The sequence below is a fragment of the Babylonia areolata genome, chromosome 6, assembly GCF_041734735.1.
Source record: "Babylonia areolata isolate BAREFJ2019XMU chromosome 6, ASM4173473v1, whole genome shotgun sequence".
In the NCBI taxonomy this organism is placed as follows: domain Eukaryota; kingdom Metazoa; phylum Mollusca; class Gastropoda; order Neogastropoda; family Buccinidae; genus Babylonia; species Babylonia areolata.
The window spans coordinates 36303410-36313409 of NC_134881.1; the positions used below are offsets into that span (position 1 = coordinate 36303410).

The 10000-nt window shown below is 44.2% G+C and overlaps 1 protein-coding gene across 2 annotated transcripts in view; it reads left to right on the top strand.

Annotated features, from left to right (window-relative positions):
• The first annotated feature begins 77 nt into the window (after positions 1-77).
• Positions 78-10000, top strand: part of LOC143283387 (PR domain zinc finger protein 1-like) — a 59223-nt gene continuing 49300 nt past the window's right edge. For both annotated transcript variants that reach the window (XM_076589597.1, XM_076589598.1), the window contains exon 1: positions 78-774. In XM_076589597.1, the coding sequence (XP_076445712.1) occupies positions 738-774 (37 nt within the window). In that variant the 5' untranslated portion in view covers positions 78-737. The remainder of the gene's footprint in view (positions 775-10000) is intronic.

Sequence of the window (10000 nt, forward strand, 5' to 3'; positions counted from 1 at the left end):
AGTTAGGGGTGGGGGGCATTATACCGTATGAATATCAATGATTTGTTCCCCGAAACACTGCGGCAGTTGGAAACAGACCGGGCTGCTTATCACATCTGTCCCAACTGACTACTAGGGGGCTGTCCCCACTGACGTTAGTGTTAGAGAGGCCACTTTCACAGCGATCAACTCACTTCAGTCAATAATCGTAACAACAACAGCAGGTGCTGCTGCTATAACCAGTTGGCTGGTGAAGCTGTGGCCGTGTTTGGCACTTTGCGAGTGACAAGACAAGACAAGACAAAAAAAGCCTCAGTCGGCGGTGGAACTTTTTTTTCTTTCTTTTTTGATTCTTCCACAACTGATTCAGGCACTGTTTCAAGTCAGTCATCATTGATTAGCAGGCCTAGGTTTTTTAACAACGACGTTCACTTTCTATCAGACAAACCAACCAGCTGAACAATTCGTGCGACGATTGCGTCTGTCGCTGTTGTCGCTTACTGTTTTTGTTTTGTTTCTTTCTTTCTTTTTTTTTGTCCCCCCCCCGAGAAGGGGGAGTGAGTGAGTGACTGGTGCGCTTGAAATTCCCACGGTAGATTTGACTGACTGAGCTGACGATATCTGGGGTTTCCCTGACTGCTGGTGTGCTACCCATTGCATGAGGTGTGTCAACGTTGGACTGACGGTTATCTCTGCATTCTGAGTCGCAGCTGCGATCAGCATCTAAGATTATATCTACGGTCCGCTGTGGGATGTAGATGTATCATCTGGCTTTCCAAATGGTCATGATCAAAGGTAACTCTCTCTCTCTCTCTCAGTATGTATATATGTCTGTGTCTGTGTGTACTTATAAGAGAGAGAGAGAGAGCGCGCGACAGAGACAGACAGAGAGAAAGAGAGAGAGAGAGAGAATGTGCATCCTTCATTGTTTCTTGTAAATATCAAAAGCCGTAGAGCTTTAGTAAGGTCAATCCTTTGGCCCCCAAACGTTTAACCAAGTCCATGTTAATATAAAGTCAGTCTCTCTGTATACCACTTCTTCTTTCACACTCACGTACACCGGACACACACACACACACACACACACACACACACACACACAGAGAGAGAGAGAGAGAGAGAGAGAGAGAGAGAGACTGTGTCGTCATGAAATAAAGTGGGTCCGTGATATTTCGAGGAAAACAAGCAAGCAAAAACGTGAAACGAAATTTTAGTTGTTGTTTTTTTTTTAAGTAAAGAAAATATCACCATCAATACTTCATAAAGCATGACCCATAAACAGAATCTTCGCTCGCAAGAACAGAGATTTGTGTCAAGTGAAAAGACTGGTGAAACACTTGACTCACCTTCAACCTTAGCTGGCCGGAGTCTGTGTGATGCCACACATTGACAGTCCTGCACTTGAGTTTCCACTGTAGATGGCTGCGTTGTGTTCTATCGATTGTATTTCATAACAGTTCTCTGTCGGTCTCTCACTGTCTCCCGGTGTCTCTGTCTGTCTGTCCGTCTGTTTCTCTCGACATGACGTTTCAAATCAAATCAAATCATGCCGACCACTAAGGCCATACATGACGTGTCTATGTCAAAATTTTAGTTTAAGTTGGTAAATACAGTAAAGCAACAATTGTCCTTTTTTCTTTTTTCTTTTTTTTTATTTTACAGGAACCCATCTACTGTGTGTACGTGCTTTTGTGTGTATAATACGTGTGACAGATATGTGTGTATAATATGATTATATATATATATATATATATATATATATATATATACATGTATGTATGTGTGTGTGTGTGTGTGTGTGTGTGTGTGTGTGTGTGCGTGCGTGTGTGTGCGCGCGCCATGCGGCAAACTTTGACCATCGTTGCGAGGTTGCTCTCTAAAAAAAAAAAAAAGCTGCACCGAATCTCACAAGGCAAACTTCCGCCCGCATCCATCTGCCTGGCTTCCTTTTCTTATTTTCAGTTCTCTTTCCTTTTGTTGCCGTTGTTGTGTTGTTGTCTTTTCCTGTCATCCTGTGCAGAATTCAGCGGAAGTGCCGTTCTTATGTTGTTGCTGTTGTTGTTGCTGTTGTTGTTGTTGTTGTTGTGTTGTTCTTTCCTGTCATCCTGTGCAGAAGTCAGCGGAAGTGCCGCCCTTCTGGTCAGTTTGTTTGGACAGCGAAGAACCTCTGTGTATACCTGTATTCCTCTACCAACTCCCCCCCCCCCCCACACACACACACACACACCCTCCTCCCGAACCTGCTGATGTATACTTCATCAAGTACATTACATTGTCTAATTTCATCTATTTAACGGAAACACGTGCTGACTCCGAATTCGATTTCATTTGTATTTTCACTGAGCATGTCAGACTTTGTTGCTCCTGCAATTAAGTTATCTAACACGATACAGGACACATTCGGAGGTGTGTTATTGGTGGTGAGGACATGTTTGGAACATTATATAAAAGACGTTAGATTAGACTGCAAGAATACAGTAAAGATAAAAGTGTGGGTGTTGACAAAACAAGGTGATGCTGATTGCTTTTTATTCTATTTCTTCTTCTTCTTCGTTGGTGGGCTGCAACTCCCACCTTCACTCGTTTGTGCACGAGTGGGCTTTTACGGGTATTACCGTTTTCTACCCCGCCATATAGGCATCCATACTCCGTTTTCGGGGGTGGTTGCTTGTTGTTCTGAATCATCACCATGATAAATTATGAACACACTAAGGTACAAAATGGTATTCTCTTACTAGAAGGAAATTTCATATAAGTAGATATACCAGCACATAATGTTTTTTGTTATGTTGTGTGGTGACCTAAATGCAAGGACAAAACGTAAACAGCCAACGAAAGAAAACATAATGAACTTTGCGCGAAAGTTTTAATTTCGAAGAACCCGATGAAGGAGGATCTTAACGCAACTTTAAAGACTGTCATAGGGGGAAAAAGTTTGGTGGATCCCTGCTCAGTCAATCTGAAATTCATGCTTGACTTGTGTATTGTAAATGGATCTTGCAGAAGTGGCATGGTAGATGGTCAGTTTACTTTTGTGTTGCCACATGGCAGCAGCGTTATCGATTACTTTTTCATTATCTGAAGATTTACGTACATGGTATGATCTATACAATGATATTGTTTATAATCATGGTATCTGCCAGTGGTACTTAAATGAAAAACAATCAATGCAATGTTAGGAACAACAATAAACAACAACAACAACAGGAGCCAAAGACGGAATGCGCTGATGAAAACATGGTAATTTGGAATGAAATTTTTTTTGCAGTTATGTAAAGAGGCGCTGGACAGCAAAGAATCCAAAGACAGTATTCCAGATTTAGATGTTGACATGGGAGTTAAACAGGTCACAAACGCTTGATGAAGAGCAGCTGTCTGTGTGGTTAGAAAGGTTAGGGGAAGTTATTAAAAAAAAAAGAAGAGATTTTAATGACTGGTTTGATATGCAATGCTGACAACAGAGAATACAGGCCAGTAGTGTAGGCCGTTCATTTATTTATAGTCTGTTCATCTAAGATGATGATACTAGACTGAACACAAGTCAGAAGATTCGGAAAATCAATGACTGGTTTGATATGGAATGCAGACATTCCAAAGATGTAAGACAAAATTCGTCTCCGGATGTTCCATTGGGTATCTTTTCGAATGCTGTCAAAGACTTTTTTTTCAAAATAAATAAAAGTGGCATTGACAGAGACATTCCATTCTTTGCTTTGCTCCAGGATTTGTCTCAGAATCTCACTAAGAATCTGACTAAGCGCTTTGGTTACGCTGCTGGTCAGGCATTTGCTTAGCAGATGTGGTGTGACGTATATGGAATTGTCCGAACGCAGTGACCCCTCCTTCAGTAAGTTAACTGAACTGAATTGTCTCAGATTGAAGATGTGGTCACTGCATGGTTTCCTCGTGCAGAATCCAGCTTGTTCTTTTTTTTTTCTGAGATGCTCCTCTTTGTGCAGTTGTTGATCATTCTTGTGTGACCCTGTGGAAAACCTTGCTAGTCACCGACAGCAGTGTGACTCCTCTCCAAGGGGTACGGTCTGTGAGGTCTCCGATCTTTGGCAGTGTCACGACCAGGCCTTTCCGTTCTAGCCATCTGGCCGTGTTTCCCGCGTCCAATGTCTGTTAAAAGTCTGTCTGAAATCATGGTGTAACCTTCTTTTTCTTTCCTTTTTTTATTTTTTTTATTTTTTTAACTCTTCCGTTTTCAGGAGCTGTGCACTGATCCCATCCGGTCCTGGTGCCAGTTACATTGCTAGGTTCTAACTTTTTGACACTTACACGTCACTAAATGCCTGCGTTGACCGAACGACACACAGTTAGTAGCGGGTTACGACCATATTAGGCTCTTCCGTCCGAGCAATGCAACTGGCTCCTGGTGCTTTATTGTTCTTCATGCCTTTGATGGCCGCCAGAGCTGCCTCTAGTGGAGGTGGATCTGTGTTCATGCCTTTGATGGCCGCCAGAGCTGCTTCAGTGGAGGTGGATCTGTGTTCATGCCTTTGATGGCCGCCAGAGCTGTTTCAGTGGAGGTGGATCTGTGTTCATGCCTTTTATGGCCGCCAGAGCTGTTTCAGTGGAGGTGGATCTGTGTTCATGCCTTTGATGGCCGCCAGAGCTGCTTCAGTGGAGGTGGATCTGTGTTCATGCCTTTGATGGCCGTCAGAGCTGCCTCAGTGGAGGTGGATCTGTGTTCATGCCTTTGATGGCCGCCAGAGCTGTTTCAGTGGAGGTGGATCTGTGTTCATGCCTTTGATGGCCGCCAGAGCTGCCCTCAGTGGAGGTGGATCTGTGTTCATGTCTTTGATGGCCGCCAGAGCTGCTTCAGTGGAGGTGGATCTGTGTTCATGCCTTTGATGGCCACCAGAGCTGCCTCAGTGGAGGTGGATCTGTGTTCATGCCTTTGATGGCCGCCAGAGCTGCCCTCAGTGGAGGTGGATCTGTGTTCATGCCTTTGATGGCCGCCAGAGCTGTTTCAGTGGAGGTGGATCTGTGTTCATGCCTTTGATGGCCGCCAGAGCTGTTTCAGTGGAGGTGGATCTGTGTTCATGCCTTTGATGGCCGCCAGAGCTGCCCTCAGTGGAGGTGGATCTGTGTTCATGCCTTTGATGGCCGCCAGAGCTGCCCTCAGTGGAGGTGGATCTGTGTTCATGCCTTTGATGGCCGCCAGAGCTGTTTCAGTGGAGGTGGATCTGTGTTCATGCCTTTGATGGCCGCCAGAGCTGTTTCAGTGGAGGTGGATCTGTGTTCATGTCTTTGATGGTCGCCAGAGCTGTTTCAGTGGAGGTGGATCTGTGTTCATGCCTTTGATGGCCGCCAGAGCTGTTTCAGTGGAGGTGGATCTGTGTTCATGTCTTTGATGGTCGCCAGAGCTGTTTCAGTGGAGGTGGATCTGTGTTCATGCCTTTGATGGTCGCCAGAGCTGTTTCAGTGGAGGTGGATCTGTGTTCATGTCTTTGATGGTCGCCAGAGCTGTTTCAGTGGAGGTGGATCTGTGTTCATGCCTTTGATGGCCGCCAGAGCTGTTTCAGTGGAGGTGGATCTGTGTTCATGCCTTTGATGGCCGCCAGAGCTGCCTCTAGTGGAGGTGGATCTGTGTTCATGTCCAGATCTTGCTCCGCCTTCGTGATGGCTGCCAGTTCGCTCGGCTCTTCAGAATTTCCATGAAAATGTTCCTCCCATGTATTCAGTAATTTTCTCTCTTTTCATATTATGTTCCCTCTTTCATTTTGAATTGGCTGGTCGTTGTTGTTCTTAGGGTTGTTGTCATTCTGTATAACGTTTTCAGAACTTGCTTTTTTTCTTTTTTTCTTTTTTTGCTTTTTTTTTTTTTTCACGTCTTGTGTATTACCTGCAAGACCTTCCATGAAGACTTTCTCGTCTTCTTTGGTTGGCCATCTTCTTCACTTCTTTGTGTAACTCCAAGTATTTTGTCTTCAGGTGGTGTGTGTGTGTGTGTGTGTGTGTGTGTGTGTGTGTGTGTGTGTGTGTGTGTGTGTGATAGCCTATAGCCTAGGGAGAGAAAGAGTGAGTGTTTGTATGTGTGTGTGTGTGTGTGTGTGTGTGTGTGTGTGTGTGATAGCCTATAGCCTAGGGAGAGAAAGAGTGAGTGTTTGTATGTGTGTGTGTGTGTGTGTGTGTGTGTGTGTGTGTTTCGGTCTCTCTGTTCTTGATGAGTTGCGTTTCTGCCTGGTCTCTCTCCTCATAGCGATCTAATTCCATGTACTCTTGTCTCCCTTCTTCTTTCTGAAGCCAAGGATTTCTGGTTTTCTCTGACGATGACCACCACCCGGTGAAAGCTGCTAAGACTTGAGGGTGTCTGTTTGTTGACCTTTTTTTTTCTCAAGGCCTGACTAAGCGCGTTGGGTTACGCTGCTGGTCAGGCATCTGCTTGGCAGATGTGGTGTAGCGTATATGGATTTATCCGAACGCAGTGACGCCTCCTTGAGCTACTGAAACTGAAACTGGCCAAGAACTTTGAAGAGGATGATATTGCCAACACAGGGGGTTAGGGGTGGGGGGGTGGGGTGGCTGCCTCATGAAATACAAGATGTACATGTACATTATGCGAGACAGCTTGTTCCCATACAGCCGTCCTTTCCGGCGAATGGATGTCCTCCCTCCCCCACCCTCTCTCTCTCTCTCTCTCTCTCTCTCTCTCACACACACACACACACACACACACAAATTGCGTTGGCGTTCGCTCGCTTATACATAAACTGACAACTACCCATGCAGTAGAGACAAACATGAACAGGAAATTATTTCTCCAATCTGTGAAGGTTTTGACAGGCTTTAAACAAATAAAATCTTTAGATTAGAGACAAAAGGTAATGAGTGACGTAAATGGTCGTGGACAGCTGGCTTCAAATACTAACATCAAATTTCCTTAGGACCCGGAAGCTCATTATTTTCAGGACCATCATGTGTATCTCCCTCAGAGTGGCTGGGGGCGGAGACAAGAGACTGAGAGATGGAGATAGAGTGAAGTAACTACAAACGCACATACACACACAAACACGATATAAACGTAATTTGAATGTGTGCGCAAGCACGCACACACACACACACACACACACACACACACACACACGTACGCTGCGCGTTAAAGAACGATATGGATCAAAAACATTAGTGGATGGCACATTGAGAATATCTAATTTCCTACCCATCTGGATGCTGGCTTCATTCCTGTGTAGCATCCCCGAAGAGGGATTACATTATTTACACCGCGAGTAGTGCTGTGGTGAAGGAAATCCATTGTTTTTTTGTTTTTGTTTTTTTGGTTTTTTTTGTTATACATAGATAAATATGTCATTTAGAAAGACAGACAGACAGACAGAGAAAAAGACAGAGAGAGAAGAGAGAGAAAGGCAGAGGGAGGAGGGGGATAAATACTCGCCCACACACACACACACACACACACACACACACACACACACACATGGATACATGCATACATACACATACACGCGCGCACAGTAAACACACACACACACACACACACACACACACACACACACACACATACATGCACGTGCATGCGCACGAATATACTCCCAAAACTGACTATTGAGCAGCAAAAGAAAACACGATCAGGAAATTAATTCCCCATGCAGTCCACAAAGACTTGACAAAGCCACGAAGAAAATCTTTTTCTTTTTTCTCTTTTTTTTTCTTTTTTTTTTTTTGGTTAATTCTAAAATAACGTGACATTATAGAGAAGAGATAAGGCCAGGAAGAAGGAAATAAACTAAAGGAAAGATGTGGATCTAACACACTCTTGAACTGCCTGCTTCTGCCATCAAATTGCCCTCAGACCTGAAGGCTTCTTTCACATCCCAATGCAGCCTCCCCAGAGAGGGGGGGGGGGGGGAAACACATTCGTTGTTTTCTGGAAATGCGCAAAAGAACAGAATACGTGATTTGTATCTTTGAAAGTATCGGACAGAACTGGGAACTCGAGTTGTTTTACTGAGCGAAAAAAAAAAGTAAACTCGGAGCTTTTTTTTTTTTTTTTTTTTTTTTTTCCCCACCTAATTGTGACCTGTTTCCTCGGAATCACCCATAAGTCGGCCGACCCCATTTCGAGTAACGAGGCCTTAAAGGGTTTGAGGTGAAATTTGACGATTTTGAGTTTTGTGGACAAATCACTTCATAAGAGGTTAATCTACCACATACTGGTTGGATTTATCCGAAAAAGCATAATAAATGGCTTAATTTGCAGTTTTTCTGGCACTCGAATGCCCAGTTTGCGGTCGCTATCAGTGTAAAATCGTCTGTTTTCAAATTCATTCTTCTTCTGCAAACTTGACAGGGCCCCCCACACATCATACCTTTGTGGAAAGCTCGATGCTTCTATTTTTAGGTTTGATGTAAGATATCCACTGACAAACCAACCAGAATGCTTTAGACAGCAAAGTTTGGTTGTAAATAAAACCAGACTCTCGACCAATCAGCAAGCATTCTACAACAAAGCGTTGGTGATAATTTATTTTCACGAGAAAACACAAAATAGTAATGGCGGAGAACGACGAATTGGAGAGAGGGAGAGAAAGAGTGAGGAAGATGACGACAATGACAACGACGATGATGATGATGATGATGATGATGACGACGACGAGAAGATGAGGAGGAGGAGGAGGAGAGGAGGAGGAGAAAGAGGAAAAAGAAGAGGAGGAAGATGAATAAGAATAAGATGATGATGATGATGATGATGATGATGAAGAGGAAGAGGAGGAAGAGGAGGAGGAAGAGGAAGCGGAAGAGAAGGAGAAAGAGGAGAAATAGAGTGGGGGCAGATAGTACAGCTCTTCGGATCTTGGAGATTTCTTTGTTTGTCATTATATTTGTCATTATGTCTGTGTCTTTGCGAATGCAAGAATGAGCGATGGAACATTTTCATTCACAACAGACCATAGCCCCCCTCATGAAGGGTGGTGTGAAATTTGCAAGACAGAGGGGCGGGGGGGAGGGGGGATGAGAGAGAGAGAAAGAGAGAGTGAGAGTGCTGAGCGTTTTTATCGACCTAAAAAAAAAAAAAAAATACAGGAACTCAATGTTTCGTTTCAAAGACTCACTCGAGCTCACACCATCAAGCTCAAATCATCAGAGCGCGTGAAGGAGATCATGTATTCAAACACAAATGCTGAATAAAACAAGAACCGATTCATGAATGAATTATGAAACAAAAAACTGATTTGCGAGTCAAGAACCAGGAGCAAAGCCCTAAACTTGTGTATTATGATCTGCGGAGGAAGGGGGCAGGACAAAAAAAACAAACAAAAAAAACCCCCACAATCACATTACAGTGTATGTGTGTGTGTGTGTGTGTGTGTGTATGTGTGTGTGTGTGTGTGTGTGTGTGTGTGTTTGCGCGCGCGCGCGTGCTCGTGCGCGTGTGTGTGTGCACACGTGCGAGCGCACGCGTGTGTGTTAATCTGAAGGCGCATGCGTATAATTATGTAAACGAGAGAGAGAGAGGGGGGGGAGAGAGAGAGACAGAGACAGAGAGAAAAGAGAGCTGGGTGGAGAGGGGCGAAGTGAAGAAAAAACAATGTGTGTGTAAAGCGAGCCCATAATGTGCCATGCGCCGTCAAGTTTGTGTAGGCTTATATAGCACAAGGGCTGAAGACTTGAAACAGATAAAATAAGAATCAAATCAAAACCCGCGGATAATTAGAAACACTTCACTCCGCTTCCCACAACAGCTGTGGTGGCGCACCCCCCCCCCCCCCCCCCCCCCCCCCCCCCCCCCCCCCTGATCATCAGCGCCAAGTTAGCACACGGTGCGCACGTGTGCGCTGTTATGACGTGACCCGCGCACAAACAGCTTAGGTAAAAAAAAAAAAAAAATTAGACTGCCCACACTGTACAAAATAAGCCCTCGGGATAATGATGGATTTTAGAAAGTCGTACAGCGGATTATGTGTCAACAATTTAAATTAAAAAAACAACAAAAAACATCAGAAAGTCCCCAAGTTTTTGTTGTTGTTGTTGTTGTTTGTTGTTGTTTTTTTTT